General features: G+C 48.6%; 3 protein-coding genes across 4 annotated transcripts; 1 reads left to right on the forward strand and 2 right to left on the reverse strand.

Moving 5' to 3' along the window:
• Positions 1-1518: 1518 nt before the first annotated feature.
• On the forward strand, positions 1519-6047 carry TUBB (tubulin beta class I). Its single transcript, XM_007090589.3, has 4 exons — positions 1519-1773; positions 3175-3283; positions 3555-3665; positions 3966-6047. Exons 1-4 carry the CDS (start codon positions 1717-1719, stop codon positions 5021-5023), a joined length of 1335 nt encoding a protein of 444 aa, XP_007090651.1. The 5' UTR covers positions 1519-1716; the 3' UTR covers positions 5024-6047.
• Positions 6048-7699: 1652 nt separating this feature from the next.
• Positions 7700-19213, reverse strand: FLOT1 (flotillin 1). Of its 2 annotated transcripts, none has more exons than XM_042985904.1 (13): positions 19157-19213; positions 18518-18578; positions 18146-18221; positions 17961-18051; positions 17580-17723; positions 17324-17443; positions 17140-17235; positions 16764-16916; positions 10206-10387; positions 9999-10044; positions 9743-9880; positions 9319-9483; positions 7700-7960 (listed from the first exon to the last, which is right to left on the reverse strand). In XM_042985904.1, exons 2-13 carry the CDS (start codon positions 18558-18560, stop codon positions 7931-7933), a joined length of 1284 nt encoding a protein of 427 aa, XP_042841838.1. In that variant the 5' UTR covers positions 18561-18578; positions 19157-19213; the 3' UTR covers positions 7700-7930. The 2 variants fall into 2 exon arrangements, with proteins under 2 accessions (XP_042841838.1, XP_042841837.1); XM_042985903.1 differs by lacking the exon at positions 19157-19213 and adding an exon at positions 18885-19034.
• A 230-nt stretch (positions 19214-19443) lies between these two features.
• On the reverse strand, positions 19444-20760 carry IER3 (immediate early response 3). The gene is made up of 2 exons (XM_007090588.3): positions 20499-20760; positions 19444-20401 (listed from the first exon to the last, which is right to left on the reverse strand). Exons 1-2 carry the CDS (start codon positions 20706-20708, stop codon positions 20141-20143), a joined length of 471 nt encoding a protein of 156 aa, XP_007090650.2. The 5' UTR covers positions 20709-20760; the 3' UTR covers positions 19444-20140.
• Between the last annotated feature and the right edge of the window lie 539 nt (positions 20761-21299).

Genomic DNA, 21299 nt, shown 5'->3' on the forward strand with positions numbered 1-21299 from the left:
ATACTAAGAGGAGAAGAGAATAGTAACAATTCGATATGTGTATAATTTAGGGAGTCTTTTTGCATTCTTTATCTCACTTTCTTCCGACCACAACAATCAAATAAGGAGAAGTAGATTTTACAGAAGGAATTGAAGGTCTGCGCGGACCTCCCGAGGTTCCTACAGCTAATGTTAGGTAGAGACAACTTGAAACAAGTCCTCTAATTCTAAATTCTGAGCCCTCCCCACTACCACAAAATAACTGCTTTCATGGTGATCATGCTCCAAAACATGAAATATTCTCTTTTTAGTGGGTAGAGGGGGTCTTATACAACTTGATGTTTATTTTTTTAGGTGAGGAGAAATGTGTTGAATGGATTGTGAATGATCTTGTTGTCCCATATTGTTACAGTGCTTACCACACTCCATTGTTTACACACTTCCCATCAAATTGCAAGATCCTGAAGACCCGGGAGCTAATTTTTACTCTTTTTGTATCCGTAGCTTCTGGTTTGTTGGATACCTAGTTTCTATCAAACGAATTAACCCCTAAGAAGAGGCATGCTACCCTGACTTGAGCCCATCCAATTTTCTCCCATCAGCTCCCCTCTTTTGTTTCAATCCTGAGGCTTTTGAAAGATTGCAATGACCAGCCACCTAGTCAGTGAATTCAGCAAACTGAAAAACAGTTCCACTGAAGTGTCTAGAGAGGCAGGCTGGAAGACACTAAAATTCTACCACGCACTTCATCTCAACAGTTCTGTGACAAAAAGCGTCTTTAGTGCTGCTCTAAGGCCCAGAACCCGTTACACGTAGACAAAGACTTCTGGCTTCACGGATTCCAGATACAGTTTCTCTAAACCATTCAACTTATTCTTTGAACACACCCTTAGACAATTATATCTCTCTTCTAAAAAGCCCTTGCTGCAATTTGGTTTCTTTCTAAACATTATCATTAGAAAACTTACAAAGAAATAGAGAGGCAATACGCTCTTTCTATCTGGGGGAGCAGCGGCTCACTGGCGCTCATGCCTAGGGGCACCAAAGGACCAGCCGTTAGCAGAGCAGGGTGCCGCATTTCTCCCGTTTTCGCTGAGCTAAGCGGCCCTCTCTTCCCAAGAGCTACCGCAGCAGGGAGCGTTCGGGGCGTGCCCACTCCACCTTCCAACGCCTGGCACCCTAGGGTTCCCACTTAGTGTGTCCCCGAAAACTACTCCCTCTTAGTACAAAAACTCAGGCATGGGGGAAAGAAATCTTGCGCAAGATCACTTTTCATCAAAACAAAAAACAAAACCCAAACCAAAAATCCAGTATCCACCCATCCCTCCCTTCCTTTTCCAGCGTGGACAACAATGGAGGACTACAACTCCCAGTGAGGCCTGCGTTCCTCCATCCAAGCAGAGACCAATGGACGTCTCATACGTGAGTGGCATCGACTAATCAGGGCTAGCCTAGATAAGGCTTTGTCTCGGGACCGCGGCGCGGGGCGCGTTCTCCCGCCTCCCAGCCTGGGCGCACGCGCGCCCCGCCCTGCCCGCCTTCCCTCCTTTGCCCTCCCCTCTTCTTTCTCCCTCTCAGAACCTTCCTGCAGCTGCGTTCGGACCTCGCTGCTCTAGGCTCCGGGACACGTCCCATCCTTCCAGCCTGCGACTAGCAGTATAGAAAAAAAATTCCGTATCATTTTCTTGCCCCCTACACATCTTGAGGCGAGCAAAAAATTTAAAATAAATTTTAACAATGAGGGAAATCGTGCACATCCAGGCCGGTCAGTGTGGCAACCAGATCGGTGCCAAGGTAAGGATTTTAAACCTCTTCTTTTAATTATATTTCTTTTGAGATGGAAAAAGTCCAGATAAATGATGAAGAATAGTTGTGGGATATATTTGCATTTCATCCATAGTTGAACTTTGCCCCCCAAAAGTTTTCTATACATAATAGACCTCTGTAGCTAGATTTCGCTTTTGAAAAATGGGGAATTCTTGGCTGGCTTATTTTGGGAAAGCTATTAAGTACCTTTCGGGTTTGGGGGTGGGAAGACCGTGGTTCTGTAAGATTTTACCTGAAAGTGTTCTAACGGTCTGAGGACCGGGGAGGGAGGAAGATGCGGAAACGGTTCGAGACAAAGCGAAGCGAGGTTTCCCCCATGTGCATCCCCCTTGGCTGGGTTTCGTCGGAGGGGGAAGGAGAGAGGTTGGGCGGCGGCTGCGCAGAGCTCGAATCCCACCCGTGGGCTGGGGGACGCGGTGCGCCAGGGTGGGCTGCGCTGAGCGGTGCCCTTCGCAAAAGATAGGCATCTCGCGCGCCCGCGATCCCTGAGGGGCGGCCCCGTAGTTCTTCGTGGATGGAAGACTAATAGGTGCTGAATTAATTTTATTTCCTTTCATCTCCCGTAAAGAGACCCTTTTAGGGCGTGAACAGATACCGGGAAAGAGGGCGGGAGAGTCCTTTTCTTTAAAGGGTCCCTCAGGAATAACCAGGGGGAGAAAGGAAGATAATCCGTATTTAAAGCGAGGGCTTAAAAGCTAGCCAAGGAATAAAATACCGAGGCCAACCAAGGCAGAGTTGGGGAGTGGTGGTTTTTCTTTTTTCTTTTCTTTTTTTTTTTTTTTTTTTTTTTTTGCGCGCCGTTACAGTGTAGCGGGGGAAGGGCGGGGAGGAAGTGCTGCTGCTACGTTGTAGCAGAAGGGCGGGGCCGGGCGCCCCTGGCGCGCGGGGACAATGCGGCCCTGCCGACCGGCTGGGGGCGCGCTAGTCCGAGTTGAGCCCCGCCTCGCGCGGAATTCGCGCCCCCGCCCACGCGCGACGCACCCTTTGTCAGTGGCACGGCGCGCGCGTGCGCCTCAATCGTGGAGGGAGGGTGGTCCACCGCAGCAGCTGCTTCTTTCTCTACCCCTTGCCCTTTGTACAAGTCCGGGAGGTGCGCTTGTCCAGTCTGGTCTGCCGCCTCCATCCCCCTCGGCACACTCCCACCCCACAATTTCCTGCTATCGCCGGGCATCCTCAGCCGCAACTCCGTTCACATCCCAAGCAGTGAAACCTGCGGGTGGCTCGTGGAAGGAAGTGGCAGGCAGATGGGAATACCGGGCCCTAGAACCAGGCTCACCACCGGGGTGTCTGGGGTTAAAATGTGTGGATCGGGGGAGCCTAATTGGCTGGGACCAGAGCTTTTGAGGTCTCATTGTTTTCCCTCGGCAGTTCTGGGAGGTAATCAGTGATGAACATGGCATTGACCCCACCGGTACCTACCACGGTGACAGCGACCTGCAGCTGGACCGCATCTCCGTGTACTATAATGAAGCTACAGGTAAGGGCGGGAGCCTGGGAAGTTTGCCTCCTATCTCCTCTCCCCCTTCTCTGGGGTCTCTTTCCAGCCCTGGAGAACCCTTTACCACCTTCGGATGGGTCTATCTTTTTTTTTTAAAGGAGAACTCAACTTAATTTGACTTCCCCGTGGAGCAAAAGATTGGCTCTCCTGCCCCCTGGTGGCAGCACTTGGAATCACAAGTTTGGGTCCTTGGTCTCCCAGCCCCAATTTATCTTGTCTGCCAATTTTTACTCTACTTTCTTCCATATAGGTGGCAAATATGTTCCTCGTGCTATCTTGGTGGATCTAGAACCAGGGACCATGGACTCTGTTCGCTCAGGTCCTTTTGGGCAGATATTCAGACCAGACAACTTTGTTTTTGGTGAGTTATACACATATTAGTAGATAATGTGCTGTTCAATTTACTAGTATGAAGGGAACAGGAAGAATTAGGAGATAATTGTTATACTGGAGAGCTTACCTGGGGCTGTGTTCTGAAATCTCTAATGCAGGGTGTTGATAGTGACTACCCTAGGTTGTAAATAATGGGGGGGGGGGCGGTATATCACAGGTGAGTGAGAAAGAAGGCACATTCATGGACATTTTTCCAAAAGTTGAAGGTGGAATTTGGTCTTTTATCTCTCACCTTACTAACCAAGATTGCCTCCTGACCCCATTCCAGGTCAGTCTGGGGCAGGCAACAACTGGGCCAAGGGCCACTACACAGAGGGGGCTGAGCTGGTTGACTCAGTCTTGGATGTGGTACGGAAGGAGGCCGAGAGCTGTGACTGCCTGCAGGGCTTCCAGCTGACCCACTCACTGGGTGGGGGCACAGGCTCTGGAATGGGCACCTTGCTCATCAGCAAGATCCGAGAAGAATATCCTGACCGCATCATGAACACCTTCAGCGTGGTACCTTCACCCAAAGTGTCTGACACTGTGGTTGAGCCCTACAATGCCACCCTCTCCGTCCATCAATTGGTAGAGAACACAGATGAGACCTACTGCATTGACAACGAGGCCCTTTATGACATCTGCTTCCGCACTCTCAAGCTGACCACTCCAACCTACGGGGACCTGAACCACCTTGTTTCAGCCACCATGAGCGGTGTCACCACCTGCCTTCGCTTCCCTGGTCAGCTCAATGCAGACCTCCGCAAGCTGGCAGTTAACATGGTGCCCTTCCCACGTCTCCACTTCTTTATGCCTGGCTTTGCACCTCTGACCAGCCGTGGAAGCCAGCAGTATCGGGCCCTTACTGTGCCTGAACTCACCCAGCAGGTCTTCGATGCCAAGAACATGATGGCTGCCTGTGACCCCCGCCATGGCCGTTACCTCACTGTAGCTGCTGTCTTCCGTGGGCGGATGTCCATGAAGGAGGTAGATGAGCAGATGCTCAATGTGCAAAACAAGAATAGCAGCTACTTCGTGGAATGGATCCCCAACAATGTCAAGACGGCTGTCTGTGACATCCCACCCCGTGGCCTCAAGATGGCAGTCACCTTCATCGGCAACAGCACGGCCATCCAGGAGCTCTTCAAGCGCATCTCAGAGCAATTCACGGCCATGTTCCGGCGCAAGGCCTTCCTCCACTGGTACACAGGTGAGGGCATGGACGAGATGGAGTTCACTGAAGCTGAGAGCAACATGAACGACCTTGTCTCCGAGTACCAGCAGTACCAGGATGCCACCGCAGAAGAAGAAGAGGATTTTGGCGAGGAGGCTGAAGAGGAGGCCTAAGAGCATCATCACCGTAGCCTTCTCTGTTCCCTCAGCCTTCTTCCTCAACTGCCCCTGTCCTCTCCCTCAGAATTTGCATTTTCTGCCTCTATCTTGTTTTTTGTTTTTCCTTTTTTGGAGGGGGGTTCCTAGAACAGTGCCTGGCACATAATAGGCGCTCAATAAATATTTGTTGTTTGTTGAATGTCTCCTCTCTTCCACTTTGGGAAAACCTAGATTTCTGCCATTCTGGGTAACCTGGTATTCCCCTTAGGTATACATTTCTCTCATCTGTCCAGTTGATATTTCCCTTTGTTTAAGAAGCTGGAATTCATTAGATCTCATTTAGAACCATATGCTGAAAACCCAGTAGATGGCCACCATCCTAAGCCCATGTGGTAGCCCAAGGGAAAGGAAACCAACCCACTTCATAACAGGTAGGGGTACCTATAAGGAAGGGTTAGGGTTTTCTATTCCAGAGCGGTTTTGGGGAAGGCTATACAGGCTATTGAAGTCCTGATTTCCGGGAATTTCCCTGTTATTTCTCAGCTTTAGGGAAGGTGTTAACAGTATTATCTCCATTTTTAGTCCCCTTCCAAGCTCTGTCCTTTTCCTTTGTAGGGGTCTGCCCACTCTGTTGAGTGGGATCCTTCCCTCTTCTATGCAACCTCTTTCACATGTTGGATTCCTTTTCCCATGGTTGGAGAAGAAGGCCAAAAGGGGGAAGAGGGACTGACTTTGGTCCCTAAAGCCTCCAGAAAGGCCCTCCCCATCCCCACTTTTTCTTACAAACCTAGCCCTGCCATGTATAAGGTGTGTATTGCCACCTAAATACTTGAGTCATTCCTCCAGAGAAGGGACAAGGAGAACCCTCCATCTTTTGGCAACATCTCATCTCGTCCTTTTGCTATTCCTTTTATCCACCTGCCCTTGGTTTTGTCCTGTCCTACACTTCAAATTTCTATTTTGTGTTGAACTTGCTTTTTTTCATATTGAAAAGATGACATTGCCCCAAGAGCCAAAAATAAATGAGAATTGAAAAGAAGTTGTGAGATGTGTGCTCATTTAGGGAAAGCTTGCCAGTGGACACATGAAGCTCAAGTTCAGTTATACATATACTCTGCTTTCCATAAGCTGACGAGAATATCCTTATACTTAATTGACTTTCATTTCTTAGCCCTAGTACCCAAACCACCCCACCACCCTTACTACCAGTCTCAGTAACTGGGATAGTCCTAGGCTCATATGCAGGATCTATGGACAGAAATGGGAACGGAGATGAATGTTTGTGTAACTGGTTCCCAGACCAGCAGGCATCAACATCCTCTTGGAACTTCTAGAAATGCAGATCCTCAGGCCTACTGGGATGTACTAAACCAGAAACCAGTTGACTACAGCAATCTGTTTTAACCGTAGTCTGGGAGAATCTCATGAATGAAGAGTTGGAAGTTACTACTGCACCACTTCCAAAGTATAGCACATCCAGGGTTCATTTGGGTTATGGCTCTGTGTCCTGTTTTCTGTTACCCTTTGGCATTTTCTCAGTTAACACAAGGGAAAGATAACTAGTGAGGGATGCCACGTTATGGTCTAAAGTGACTTACACCTAAAACCTACCCCATACTTCTAAGTACACAAAATAAGTCTCAAAGCTACCTTAGAAATTTAAGTCAACATAATTTTCCTTGGCCCTATTTTCAGTAATTCTGGGGACTAGTGCAGTTCTCTCCATTCCTCCCATTTCAGCACGCTTTCCGCCTGTAGCCAACTTTTTTGCAGGAAAAAAGTTGTGCAACTTTAACAGTGTACAAGTAACTTTTCCCATTCTAGAAAGTATTTAAAAACTTTTTTTTGTATCTTTTTTGTTTTTGAGAGAGACAGAGCATGAGTGGGGGAGGGGCAGAGAGAGAGATGGAGCCACAGAATCCGAAGCCAGCGCCAGGCTCTGAGCTGTCAGCATGTGGGGCTCAAATGCAGGAACCGTGAGATCATGACCTGAGCCAAAGTGAGTCACTTAACCGACCGAGCCACTCAGGCGCCCCTTAAAATTTTTAATGTTTATTTTTGAGAGAGAGAGAGCGCGCGCGCGCGCGCGTGCGCATGAGTGGGGGAGGGGCAGAGAGAGAAGGAGACACAGAATCTGAAACAGGCTCCAGGCTCTGAGATATCAGCACTGAGCTCAATTCGGGGGTTGAACTCCGGAATGGCAAGATCATGACCTGAACTGAAGTTGGATGCTTAACTGACTGAGCCACCCAGGTGCCCCAAAAGTCTACTGAACGAAGGGAATAAGCTACATACTAGCATTCATTTTGAATGAATTCTGCTTTATTAATTGTTCATCAGTATTTGTAATTTGTAATTTTTTTTATTTTTGAGAGAGTGTGAGCAGGGGAGGGGCAGAGAGACAGGGAGATACAGAATTCACAGCAGGCTCCAGGCTCCAAGCTGTCAACACAGAACCCAATGCAGGGCTTGAATCCACAAACCGCAAGATCATGACCTGAGCTGAAGTCGAATGCTTAACTGACTGAGCCACCCAGACACTCTAGTGTTAGTGCTTCTTAACAGCAATTGATTTGACAAAGTTGCGAACCTCCAGGCCATCCCTCAAGTTTGGGTCAGGAAAATTCTAGACAGTGTAATTAGGCTCACACAGTGTAATTAGGAAGTTAAATAAGCTGGGTGAGTAGGATAATCAGAAGACTGGCATGGGAATCCTGGGGGACCGATACTCTTGGCAGTGTAGGGTTGGCAAGGGGAGTGACCATTCCCCTTCAAGGCAAGGCACAGGCAATTTGGCAAGGAGATGAGGGGTGGGACCCCAATGTCAAAAGGACATGCTCAGGGAAGCCAGTTGTACATGCAGTATGGGAACCATTCTGGCAACTTGAGCCATGAGGCTAGGCATCAGCGAAGGTTGACGGCTCAAGCTGTTCGCAAAGGCTTGTGGTTAACCTGGCAAAAAGACAATGGTGATGACACTTGGGAACCAGGTACCCTATTCTCCCAGGTCCCCATTTGGATGAAGGCTGAAGGGAGGACATGCATTTTCCAGGAGTCTTCTAAGAAGTTTTTTTTCTGCCACCCTACCCTACCCTCTTGTCAAGTGGTCATTAGGCCCCATGTACAGCAATATATCACTGAAGAGGAGCGGAGAGGGCCAGAGCCCTTTCACAGACCTTCCTCAGCTCCTAATCTCTCAGTGCTTTCAATGAAGGCCTCAAGAAGACTCCAAGGAAACTAACTTGAAGGGCACTTCTATATATTTTTAATTTTTATTTTTTGAGAGAGAGAGAGAGAGAGAGCGAGCAGGGGAGGGCCAGAGAGACTGGGAGAGAGAATCCCATGCAGGTTTTGCACTGTCAGCACAGAGCCTAATGCAGGGCTCAAACTCAAAACTGAGATCATGACCTGAGCTGAAATAAGAGTTAGACACTTAACCAACTGAACCACCCAGGCACCCCCATATATATATATATATATATATTTTTTTAATGTTTATTCATTTTTGAGCAACAGAACAGGAACGGGGGAGGGGCAGAAGAGAGAGGGAGACAGAGGATCTGAAGCTGGCTCTGCACTGACAGCAGCGAGCCTGATGTGGGGCTTGAACTTACAAATCGTGAGATCATGACCTGAGCTGAAGCTGGACGCTCAATCGACTTTATATATTTATATATATATCTATATATATTTATATATAGATATCTATATATATTTATATATATATATAAAATCCCTTCAGCAATTCAACATAGTAAATAGTATTATTAACATGATTTTAAGGTGAGGAAAGAGGTACAGGGAAGTAGAGAACTTGTCTAAGATCACAGCTAGCAGGCACTGAAGCCAAGATTCACACCAGAACAGTCTGGTTCCAGGGCCTGCTTTCTGACCTCTACCATAATCTATAGGTGAATAAACAGACACCAAGAAAAGTAGTAATATGGCTTGGAATTAATTGTCAACAGGCTGCAACTAGTTTCTTGTGCTAGTGGGGCCACAAGGCTCTAGAGGATGGTAAGCCTGGGTTTGAAGCCTAGCTTCACCAGCTGTATGACAGGGGCTGAGTTCCTTAACATATTGGAAGTTGTTTCTTTACTTTGTAAAATACTACTTACCCAAAGGATACTTTGATTTTAAAAAACAAACCATATGTGTAGAAGCTTAGCAGTGTGTCTGGCACATAGAAAACAAAAACGTCAATGGTCCCCAAGCCTCCTTAGTGCTGGTCCCACTACTAGGCCCACTGCATCACATGCCCCAGGAACCCAGAAATTCTGTTCCACAGCTCCCACCCTACAGACCCTCACCTGGGAGATGCTGACGCCTGTGAGTCTTTCCACGCTCTCTGGCAAGCGGCTCAGTATGTCCAGTACTTCCCCCGTCACTTTGGCCGCCCCCATGGCCCCGCCTCCACTGGACACCAGTGTGATCTTTTTGGCAGAGGTCAAGGGACCACTGATCTCCTCTGCTACCTGGTAGGCGAGAGATGCCCACTCAGCACCTGTGGTCTGACCACACTCCTTCCTAAAACGCCTTACCCTGGGCTTCAAGATCCTTGATCTGCTTCACTTTGTAAAGATCATCCTTCCTCACTTTGGTTGCTGGCTTATAATTCCCACCCCTAATTTATGGTCCCCTAGCCTGGTTCTCCCCAAGCTCTTGCCCCTCATTTCCGCCCACCCTACATTCCCTGGTTCTGTTCCTCTCCTGGTGCCCACACAACCTCCAGACCTGGGGCAGCTTCTCCAGCAGCATGTCCAGCTGAGCAGCCTCCTGGTACAGCTGGAATGCTTCCGCTTTCTTGGCCATCTGCTCAGCCTCGGCCCGGGCTCGAGCCCCTATGGCAAAGGCCTCAGCCTCCCCACGCATCTGAGAAGGGTACAGGAAAGTTGTGGTACTGATGGCTGTAGTTAAGGATAAGGAACCCAAGCTGATACAGCAACCCCTACTCCCTCCACAAGCCAGCAAGAGCCCCCTCTTAACTCACCCTCACAGATTCAGCTTCTGCCTCAGCCTGCATAATCAGTTGAGACCTGGGCACACAAGGGGAGGGAGGGGCTGAGGAGGGGCAAAAGGCAGACCCCATTGGAGAGACAGAGGCTCCTGTAACCCGAGTTCCATAGAACTCAGTTCTTCATCTGGGGGTACCCACATGGTAAAGGATCCAGGATGGGGCCTGGGAAGGGGCATTTACTTCTCTGCCTCAGCTAGGCGCTCCAGCTTGTAGCGCTCAGCCTCGGCTGGCTTCCGAACTCGGGCCTCCAGCTCCTTCTCTCGGCGGGCGATCTCCTGTTCCTGCACTGCCACCTGCTGGGCCCGCTCCACCACCTGCACCTGTACCCGCTGCTCCTCGATCTGCTGCTTAGTCTTGGCCACCTGGGTAGGAGAGATGCTCAACATCAGGGCTCAAGGGCAAGTTCCCAGGAACCACAGAGAGAAGCCAGAGCTCCAGGAGAGATATAAACAGAGTAGGTACATGAAGTTAGTCCTTGGCGGGTTCAGCCAGCCCAGCAAAGTCCATTTCCCATATGGATCCCAGTCATAGATTGGGGGATGGCCTGATCCTTCTCAGAGGCAATATCAAGGGTAGGGCATTTTCTAGGCAGCCTCAGCATCAAGAGATGCATAGGGCTGGGATCCAGTCCCTGTTCTCCCTTGGCCATGCTAAGTTTCCCTCTGTTGAGCTCCCCTATTAGTCTATTTCTCCACAGTGTCCATTGCTAGAGTACGAGCACTGGAGGGCTCTGGTGCACAGTGGCCGTCTTCCACCTTTAGGCTCACTCAAACCCATGTACTTCTTTCCATCTGTACTCCTGTAAACTTCCTGCAAGTCACCCTCAACTCTAGCCTGACCTGCCAACAGCTGCCTAACTGGCTTGGGGCAGGGGCAGGGGCAGGGGCGGGTGTATGTATGTATCTTTTTCACTTTTATTTTTTGCATATGGTACAAATTCAGAAGAAAAAAAAAAACGAATAATGATAAGCAAGGCTTCCATCCACTTATTTCCTCAAACTACCTTGTTCCTTTCCCCAGAAGCAACCATTGTGACCAGTTTCTTGTGTATTCTTCTCCCAGGGACATTCAAAGCATCTACAAGAATGTGTACATATAGAATTCCTCTTATTTAGGCATATTTCTTTTTCTAATTCCTTGTAGAGTACAGAGATCAGAAGGCTCTTGCCAAGACTTTGGTGAGAGGTACCAGAGAAAAACATGTGTCTTTATTATCTCACTGCTCTGGCTCAGCCATGTACCAACATCTCTGTGGGTCTTATCAATACCAGAGATGGTGCCCAGCCTCTAATGCAGCCATCTGTTCACTCGAGAACAATGCTTCTGAGTATGGCACCCTCCAGTGTCTTTGACCCTAAAATTCCAAACATGTCCCAAACTGGACTAGTTGCTCTCTACCCCAGAGTGCAGGATCTCTCTGTGTTGGAGTCCCTCCTGCCCGCTTTAAGCCCACCTTTTTTTTTTTTTTTTTAAATGTTGTTTATTTTTGAGACAATTCGAGAAACAGAGTGAGAGCAGGGGAGGGGCAGAGAGGGAGACACAGAATCTGAAGCAGGCTCCAGGCTCCGAGCTGTCAGCCCAGAGCCTAACGCAGGGCTTGAACCCACAAACCATCAGATCATGACCTGAGCAGAAGTTTGACACTCAACCCACTGAGCCACTCAGGCACCCCTCCTGTTTAAGCCCACCTTTTGATGAAATAACCCCCAGCAGCTTCCTCAGAAAGAGTATGTGGACAATAAGTTTTTTGAGATCTTGCTTTTCTGAGGTTTTCCCCTACCTTTCTATTTGAATGACAATTAGGTTGAGTACAAGTTATTATGTTAAAATTCATTTTCCCAAAATAAATAAATAAAGTTTTAAAAAGGTTGGGGGGGGGACACCTGGGTGGATCAGTCAGTTAAGCATCCGACTTTTGATTTCAGCTCAGGTCGTGATCTCACAGTTCATGGGTTTGAGCCCCACGTTGTGTCAGCTCAGCCTACTTGGGAATCTCTCTCTCTCCCTCTCTGTCTCTCCCTCACTTGTTCTCTCTCTCTCTCTCTCAAAATAAGTAAACTTTAGAATTCATTTTCCATCAGCATTTTGAAAGCATTTCTCCATGGTCTTCTAGTTTCTTGAGAAATCTGAAGTCATTTTGATGCCTGACCCTTTGAGATCTGTTCTTTTTCTGTGGAAGCTTTTAGATCCTTTCTTTGTTCTCCATGTTCTGAAATTTCACGGTGTAGTTGTTTTTCATTCATTGTATTACATACTTGGTAGAGGGTTTCAACCTAGAAAGTCATACCTTTCAGAATAACCATTTAAAAATGTTTTCCATTGGCAATTTTCCTCCCAGTTACTTTGTTCTGTTGATTTATTAGATTAATAAATCTACAGATTAGGATTAATGAATTTATTAAAATTAGAATAATTTATTAGAATTAGGTTAATAAATCCCTTGATTAGAATTTCTTTCAATGTGATTTCCGCCCTCATTTCTGCCATCGTATTAATTTCTAGGAGCTCTTTTAATTATTTACTTATTTTTAATTATTATTATTATTTTTTATTTTTGAGAGAGTGAGAGAGAGCACACGCGCACACACCAGTGGGGTAGGGGCAAAGAGAGAGGGAGACACAGAATCCGAAGCAGGGTCCAGGTTCGGAGCTGTCAGCACAGAGCCCAACACAGGGCTCAAACACACAAACCGTGAGATCTTGACCTGAACTGAAGTCGGACATGCAACCAACTGAACTACCCAGGCACCCCTAAGAGCTCTTTTTTTGTTTTCTGTTCTATGTCCTGATTTTCTGGATGTGAATTTTCCTCTTATCTCACTGGGGGTATTAAAAATTTTTTTTTTAACTTTCTTCTCCCTGCATAGTATATATATCCTTCAAATCACTTTGCTGTTTGTGGTTTTGGTCTCAGTCTTCCATGTTGCAGTATTCCCTCATATATCAGGTAATTCTTGGCTGTCTGCTCACAGTAAAAAAACTGTTTAAAACAGTTTTAAACAGTTTAAAACTGTTTAAAGTTTAAAACAGTGAAAGGAAACTGTGGGCATGTGGATAAAGCTTGTTGACTTTGAGCTTCACTCTAGGGTGATTGGGCAGGTCACCTGCTGAGGAACCTCTGATTCAGAATCTTTAAGCCTTTCCCTTTGGATTGGTCATGTTCCCCAGCATGGTCTTCTGATGTCTTCTTTGGAAGATGGAGGGTCTGGGGGGCAAATGGGGTAAGGGAGTTAGGGGAGGCTGTCAGCATTTAGTATTCAATGGTCAGTCACATCGTGCCTGTCATTGATAAAGTACCAGGCCCTCACCTGTGCCTAGCTGGCTCATATCATATCCTCTAGTTTTCTCTTGTCAGATAATAAACTTCCCAATGTCTACTAGGGCAGAGAAGAGCCTATGACCAAAGACATAGGGAGCCAGAGGAGCTGAGAAGTGACTTTTTATCACATTTACCTCATTTCTCCTCATTTCAACAGTCTCATCACAACTCCAGAGGCACCTGTTGCTGCTATCTCCTGAGCCTCAGCTGATTACATTGTTTCTCCCTGCAGCTCTGGCTCAGCTGTCTCAGACTGGCTTAGTCAATTACGATGGCTTTCTGGCTTCCAAAATGCTTTCTGTTCCCTCTGATTCTATTCTCTGCATCTGTTTTTGTCTTCCCTTTCTTTTCAAAAATCACTCTATGTGGTTTTAGTGAGGTTTTAGAGGGAGTGCAATTAACTATATTTATTCAATCCATCATCTTTGAGAAAGCTTCCAACTTAAATTCCTGCTTCCTCTCTTGTCTTCTGACAATCAATTCTCCTCATAGCAGCCAGACTGATCCTTCTGAAAATGTAAATTAGACCATGGCAGCACGCTGCTTAGAGCTCTCCAATAGTATGGGACACCTAAGTGCCTCAGTCAGATGAGCGTCTGACTCTTGGTTTTGATGCAGGTCATGATCTCAAGTTTCGTGGGGTCGAGCCCTGCACTGGGCTCCACACTGGTAGTGTGGAGCATTCTTGGGATTCTCTCTCCCCCTCTCTCTCATCTTCCCCTGCTCTTGTGTGTACACTCTTTCTCAAAAAAAAAAAAAAAAAAAAAAAAAAAGTTCTCCAATAGCATTCTACTGGGTTTTGAATTCTAAGTCTCCATCACGACCACCTGAACCCTATGTGACCTGGCCATGCCTACCTTGCCATCTCACTGCATACCAGCCACACCAGATCAGAACCCTCCTTTCTGTTCCTGGGATATACCAAGCTTTCCTACCTCAGGGCCTTTGCACATGATGGTCCTCTGCCTAGCCACATATGGCTATTTATATTTAAATTAATATTAAATACAATTAAAAATTCTGTTCCTACATTTCACTAGCCACATTTGAAGCACTGAACATCACAGCACAGAGACGCCTGGGTGGCTCAGTGGTCAAGCATCCGACTTCAGCTCAGGTCATGATCTCGCAGTTCGTTAGTTCAAGTCCCACACTGGGCTCTGTGCTGACAGCTCAGAGCCTGGAGCCTGCTTCAGATTCTATGTATCCCTCTCTCTCTGCCCCTCCCCCACTTGCATTGTGTGTGAGTCTCTCTCTCTCTCTCAAAAATAAATAAACTTGAAAACGAATAAAAACAATTAAAAAATGTGTAAAAAAAAAAATCACAGCACAGATTTACAGCACTTCCATCATCATAGAAAGTTCTATTTGAACAGCCTTGGCCTAGAATGTTCTTGGTCCACAACTCTTTACATTGCTGGCTCCTTCTCATGTTCAGGTTTCATCTCATAAGTCACTTCCTCACTGAAGCTTTCTTGGATCACCCCTAACCTAATATAGTACCTCTCCACTGTTTTTTGCTCACTCTGTGTATTTCCATCATAGCACTTAAACAAGAACCCATAAAAATTATGTACTTGCTTATTAGCTGTTTCCTGTGTTATAATGTAAGCTCCACAAGGGCAGGAATCTTTTCTGCCTTATATCCTTACCTCCAAAACAATGTCTGGCACATAGTAAGCACTTACATATTTATTGAATGAATATGTATTTATTGAATACATATTTATTGAATGAATCCTTATTTCATGAGCACCTAGCACAAAGCCTGGCACAAAATAAAGAACTCATAAAAGCTGGAACAGAGCCAAAATCAGCTCAATCCTTTGATCTTCAGACAAATAAAGCCATTTTTAGAAGGTTAAGGACCACTCAAGCAAATGGTTTCCACAATGTTAGTGCTTTTCAAACTCCAGTGTGTACATGAATCTCCTGGGGATTTTGTTAAAAATGCAGGCTTTGGGGGCACCTGGCTAGCCCAGTCAGTAAAGCATGTGACTCTTGACCTCAGGGTCGTGCATTCATGTCCCACACTGAGTCTGCAGCCTACTTAAAAAAAAAAAAATGCAGATTCTGATTCAGTCAGTAGGACTGGAGCCTGAGATTTTGTATCTAACAAGTTCCACAGTGATGCTGATGCTGATGCTGCTGGTAGGCAGACCATGCTGAGGAGCAAAGCACTATGCTACACTCAATTACCTGTCAAAACACCAGGAATTTAACATCATAAACTAAAGAGGTTTTGCACTTCATTAGGCTTTCAGCCTGTACCAATTCTTGGCAAAACCAAATTTCATAATATTGCCATCCTTTGGGTAAAGGTCTCAAAATACAGTTGATTTTCATTATTTGTGGTAGATCTATAGAGTAGCCATGAATACTGAATTAGCAAATACTTATTTTGCTATTAGGTTCCTGTGAGCCCTTGGTCACAACATTTTCATCGACAGATTAGTATATGTCCTTGTTTTACATGTGTTTCTGTTGAAAGATACCTTATGTAATATACATTGTTAATTCATTAACAACAAACTCATAGCCAAAAGCACTATAACTCCTGTCTGAAAGAAGCTTATCTAACACATGTATTTTCTCTATAGGCATATCACAGCCTCCTTGCACTTAGAAATACTTAGCACTTTAGCAGTACGCTTGGGGGCCATTTTAAACAGCAAAATCACCAACAAAAAGTACAAAAATGCAAAAAACATGGCAGTAAATATACTGTGAAAATGACACTTTTTACCTTATGAGAGCTGAAACAGGAAGGCAGAACATCTTGTTCAACCTCCGCTGCACGTTAGGCAACTCAAAGTTTTCACTGCTCTGTGCATTGTGTGCAAATGACCACAAAGGTGCCACAAGTACTGTTTCTGGGGTTACCAATAAATTTTTGAGTAGGCAAATTCTCAAATACAGAATCTGCAAACAAAGAGGACTGATCATGCCTCCTTGCAATATCAAGGGCTGCCCATATCTCACTTTGCAGGATTCAAAGCTCACATCCATGTTTTTCTTCCTCACGCCCTTCTTGGATCACCAGGGCTGCTTTGAGCCCACGGAAAATCAGAAAAAGGTGCCCCTTCCCCTGGGTGGATGCGGAACCACTGACCTGTGGCAGAATGCACAGTATGGTGAGCAGAGCATGGGCTGGATCCTAGCTCTGCTTCACCCCATTCACCCAGGTGCCCTTTCACAGGGAACAGTCTGCCCAAACATATGACCAGTCCTATTGACCATATCCCTTCTTGGCCTTTACTTTTCAACTGAAATGGTTAGGTTTTTCAAATCTTCCTCATATGGAGGAGTTGGGTCAGAAATGGACAGCCAGAGTAAAGGGATCAGAGTTAGAACCTGAGAAAGTGTGGTAGCCTGAGATGGAGGGCCTGAGAGGAACTGCCCAGTGTGGTAGTTCTGACCTGAAGCTGATAGGCCAAGTCAGCCTGTGCTCGGCGGGTGTTGACCTCGATGTCATATGCAGCCTTCTTTAGCTCATAGTCTCTCTGTGCTTTGGCCATCTCGATCTCACTCAGGTACTGAGCAGACACCTTTTCCTGCTTGGCTTTGGCCTCCTGTCCACACAGAGATCAGGAAGGAAGTCACAGTAGGGAGAGGAAGGCCCCGCGGGGAGAGCCTACTCCTCACCAGGCTCCCCTGCACGTGGCCTCATCTATATCCTCTGCCAACCCAGCTCTACCAGACCTCACTCAGATGTGCCTCTTCCATCCCCTCTCCCGCTGCATGCCCAACAAATCCATAGTGACCAACTGACCCCCCAAGTGGGATCTATCTCACCCGGATCCCAGCATCTCTTTTGGCTTCTGCTTCCCCAATCCGAGCATCTTTTTGGACTTGAGCGGTTCGAGCCTTCCCTAAAGAGTGCAAATAATCCTGTGGGAGAGAAGCAGAAATCAGAATCCTCAGGAAGGTTTAAGAGATGGGAGCAGGGAACTGGAGAAGATCAGCCACCTAGGTATACCTGATCATCATGAATGTCCTTCAGGGTATAGCTAACCACACTGATGCCCATGTTGACCAGGTCTGAGGAGGCCACTTTGAAAACTTGCTCTGAGAATTTCTGCCTGTCCTTATAGATTTCCTAGGGTAACAGAATGGTAGGAAGGAGGAATTTAAGCTCTCAGTCCTCTGGCTACTGTCTCCCACAGACTAGCTTGGCCCAGAGGCCCAACTCACTCTGGTATGCCTCCCAGATCTTTCCCTGCCCTCAAGCCCACCTCCACAGTCATGTGGGCCATGATAGCCCTCTGGTGGCCCTCCAGAGTCTCCAGTGCAATATGGGCAATCTCAGCCTCTGTCTTCCCCAGGAACATCTGGCAGGCAGCTGCCAACATCTCCTTGTTCTGCCCCTGGATTTTCACCTGTAGCCAGAATAGGGATAGAGGGAGTGTGGTGAAGGTCTCACGAAGCCAGGTAGGAAGCAGGAAAAGAATGGAAGAGTCAAGCGCCTCGGGAGTCCCTGGAGAAAGTGAGACTTTGCAGAGAAATTTCTCTGCAGCCAGAGGTTGGGAAGGCCATGGTCAGAAGATTCTTAATGTCTGGGGACAAAGAAGGTGATGAAGGAATGGACATCAGGGGAAAGGCTCTGAAAGCCTCACCTGGGCAATGCCAGTGACTGAGATGGGGACCCCATGGCGAGTGTAAACCTTTTCACTCTTGACATTGAGGGTCAGTGTGTTGAGAGAGATCCTATGGGAAAAAGGAGTGGACAGTGAGAAAAAAAAAAAAAAAAAAAAGGAAAGAGAGAAAACTAGGGTTCCCCTTCCCTGGTTCTCCTACTTACCTCTGGATTTGCTGGATGCAGGGCAGAACAAAAACACGCCCTCCAGCTACCATGACTGGGGGGCTTCTGCAGAAACCTGCAAGGTGAGGGGGCAGTAAGTTGCAGTGGTGAGGGGTAGGGCTAGAATATGGAAGACTGAAAAACTGGGGTTGGGGGGATAATCCCCACGAGGAAATCTGGGAGCTGGAGGGGAGACAGTCTGGGCCTCGTAAGGGTAGCGACTGGTAATCACAAATGGGTGGCTTGCAGCCATGGGGGGGGGTGGGTGGACAGAAGGCTTGGCGCTGGGGAGCTGGTAGGGAGAAGAGTAAAGGACAGAGGCAGGACCGCAAGAGTCTGGGGGGCACTGGCTGAGAAGAGAACATTACTTACCGGAGACCACCATGGCCTCATTTGGGCCACAGGTGAAAAACATGGCTCAGGTTAGTTAGAGCTGGAGGAAAGGGAGAGAAAAACTTTGCGGGCGAGGTCCACAGAAGTGAATACTCTCTCTTTCCAAGGCCCAGTCCCTTCCACACCCGTGGGTCCGTTAAGACATTTCCTTCTGCAGTCCCACAGATCCCCAGCGGCTCCCTCCCACGCCGGCTTACGGCCACTCCCTGCCCCTGCCCCGTCCCGCCTTCTGTGAGGACAGTTTCTTGCTTATCTGATAATGCTCTCCCGCGCCTAGCGGACCCCAGACCTTGAGCCACCCTCCCCGCTCCTCCGCAGCCCGACTACATCTCCCCTCCCCACCCACCTCCCTGCACGCTGGCTGCGGCCGGGCTGGGGTCTCGGCAACAGCTGGGGCGCGCAGCCGATCTGGGGACTGAGCAGCGGTCCCGACGCACCGCCTTCCGCAAAGCTGGGCCTGCGCCCGCGCCGCTCACCCGGCCGCACCCTGTTGCTGCGGCAAACGCGACCCCGCCCCACGCGGCGAGCCAGCCCCCCTCACCCCTGCGCCCTCGGCCCGCCCCTTTCCCGGCAGGCCACTCTCTGGTTCGCAGACAGCCAGCCAGCAGCCGGGCCTACCGAGGCTGCTGGGCTAGCGGCCGCCCCCGCCGTCGCCCTTCCCCAGCTGCGAGCTCCGCCCCGGGATGCAGGACGTGACTTCCGTGGGCCTGGCAACCCAGGGCGGGGGACATTGCTTCATCTCGGATTTGCTCGGCTGTACTAACTGGGAAAACCACGCGTTGGGCAAAAAACGACCGTATCCGGTCACCTGGGGCGGAGCGCCCGTTAGGGACGTGGACCCAGCTCCTCCCGCCGGCCCGAGGAAGAATGGGGAATCGCCGCTTGCAAAGATACATTCAGATGACTGCTGACCGTAAATCGAGTTTATTTGTGTTCACAGAACATACCGGGCGACCCCACAGCCGCCCCCGATAGCCCACCGACCTTTGACACTGTAGCCACCCCTTGGGGGCAACTTCGAGGAGATCCTCGGACAAGGACCTTATTCCCAACAGTCCGCCAAAGCCTCACACAATAGATCCGCGGAGGTGACATCCTGGAGGACGGAATACCAGTCCCTAAACCTAAGACCCGCCACCATCCTTGCCTCAGCCCGGGCGCTCTCCAGGACCCAGATCCTCTCCATTCCTTCTCGGGAGAAGGGTCTCCCTAAGTTCTGGGAGCCCTGCTTCCACGTTTCCCACAAAGCTCAAATACTAAGAGATCTGCATTTTCAGTAGGGGGGCACATCTCACACCCCTGCATAAGTTAAAATAAATATTACATACACCCCTCCATCACCTAGGGGAACATACATAAATACATATATAAATATTAATTAGGATCAATAAGAAATAAATTAATGACGCTCTTCCCCACCCGATCTCGCCCCGGAGTGTCGGTGCTCCTCTAATCCCAGGCTCGGGCTGGAGTCTCCGCTGCAGTGTTGTGAGTTAAAATTGCCTCGGAAGTCCCAGTTTGGGATACGCTCTCGCGCACCAGGTACACCTGGTGTTTCTTTGGTTTTTCGGATTCTTTTGAGGGGGATGTGGGAAGTCCCGGTTAGAAGGCGGCCGGGTGTTGCTGGAGAAATGTGCTGAGGTCCAGAGCGTAGTCCGAGGGCTCAGAGGTCAGATTAAGGGACTCGAGGACCGGGGGCGCAGGGGTGGGCGTGGCGGATGCGCCGCTGGAGGTGTCCTCTGGAGCCAAGGGTGCCGGCACACCCTCTTCAGCCATCAGGATCTGGCAGAAGATGACGGTAAGCAGAAGAAAAAGGAGCCTTTTGGCAGGGTTCGGATCCTCGACTGGCAGCTGGCGCCGGACCTGAAGAGAGACAACGAAGGGAAGGTTAGCTGAGATCTCGGGGTTCGGCTGTTCCCGCTGCCCTGCCCCACCTGCTGCCTACTTCCTCGACACTCACCACTCGTGGGTACAGGACCCTACGGCTGCGCTTTCGATGCCCGCGGGAGGCGCTGGGGCGCGCGGCAGGGGCCACCGCGGGCTCCGGAAGAGGGTCGAAGGTGAAGATCTCAGGACCAGATCCCCGCCGGGGTCCGGGGCTGGTGGAGGAGACAGGGGATGGGGCCCGCAGAACGGTCATGGTGGGGAGGGAGCTGCGAGAGTGACACATCGTGAGCTGAGCTGGGCGGAAGGCCGGGTGAGGACCCGCGGTCGTGCGGAGCAATTTTTGTGCGCCCTGGAATGGGCGGATCCTTTTCGACTCCACCCACGACTGGGAGTGGTGGCCGGAGCGAGCTGGAAATTCCGAAGATTAAGCCGAGAGAGGGAGTGGCCTATGCAAGGTTAGGCGCCCAAGTGTGTTGTGAGTGTGTGAGTTGTGAGTGGAGTGGGTGAGTTCCCGGACTTCAGGCACATGTCGGGACATGTGGTAGATGGAGAGGGGCCAACAGACAGCTTAGAAGGTGGTTGGGCCACAGGTCCCATCTCTTGGGAAGCAGGAGGACTTAAAAAAGAAATCTTACTGCTACAATAGTGACCTAGCAAGTCAAGAAATTACAGTTACACAGGCACATTTATACCCTCGTAGATGCACGCAGAAAACGCACACACCCCAAGAGGAAAGTTATTAGTGAAATAGCCAAGACGACATGGAAAAATGAACTACACACAGACACAATGCTTCCTGCCTCAACACACACTGTATTGTAGGGGCAGTAAAAATGGTCTCTTCTTTGGCTGGTCTAATAATTAAATTGATATA

The sequence above is a fragment of the Panthera tigris genome, chromosome B2, assembly GCF_018350195.1.
Source record: "Panthera tigris isolate Pti1 chromosome B2, P.tigris_Pti1_mat1.1, whole genome shotgun sequence".
NCBI lineage: Eukaryota > Metazoa > Chordata > Mammalia > Carnivora > Felidae > Panthera > Panthera tigris.

Coding starts and splice junctions, on each gene's coding strand:
- TUBB (XM_007090589.3), top strand. CDS start 1,717: ATGAGGGAAATCGTGCACATCCAGGCCGGTCAGTGTGGCAACCAGATC. Junction 1,774..3,174: donor GCAACCAGATCGGTGCCAAG/GTAAGGATTTTA, acceptor TTCCCTCGGCAG/TTCTGGGAGGTAATCAGTGA. Junction 3,666..3,965: donor ACCAGACAACTTTGTTTTTG/GTGAGTTATACA, acceptor ACCCCATTCCAG/GTCAGTCTGGGGCAGGCAAC.
- FLOT1 (XM_042985904.1), bottom strand. CDS start 18,560: ATGTTTTTCACCTGTGGCCCAAATGAGGCCATGGTGGTCTCCG. Junction 9,484..9,742: donor TGCTGGAGAAGCTGCCCCAG/GTCTGGAGGTTG, acceptor CTCGCCTACCAG/GTAGCAGAGGAGATCAGTGG. Junction 7,961..9,318: donor CAGGCGTCAGCATCTCCCAG/GTGAGGGTCTGT, acceptor TCTTTTTGCCAG/GTTAACCACAAGCCTTTGCG.
- IER3 (XM_007090588.3), bottom strand. CDS start 20,708: ATGTGTCACTCTCGCAGCTCCCTCCCCACCATGACCGTTCTGCGGGCC. Junction 20,402..20,498: donor GGGTCCTGTACCCACGAGTG/GTGAGTGTCGAG, acceptor GTCTCTCTTCAG/GTCCGGCGCCAGCTGCCAGT.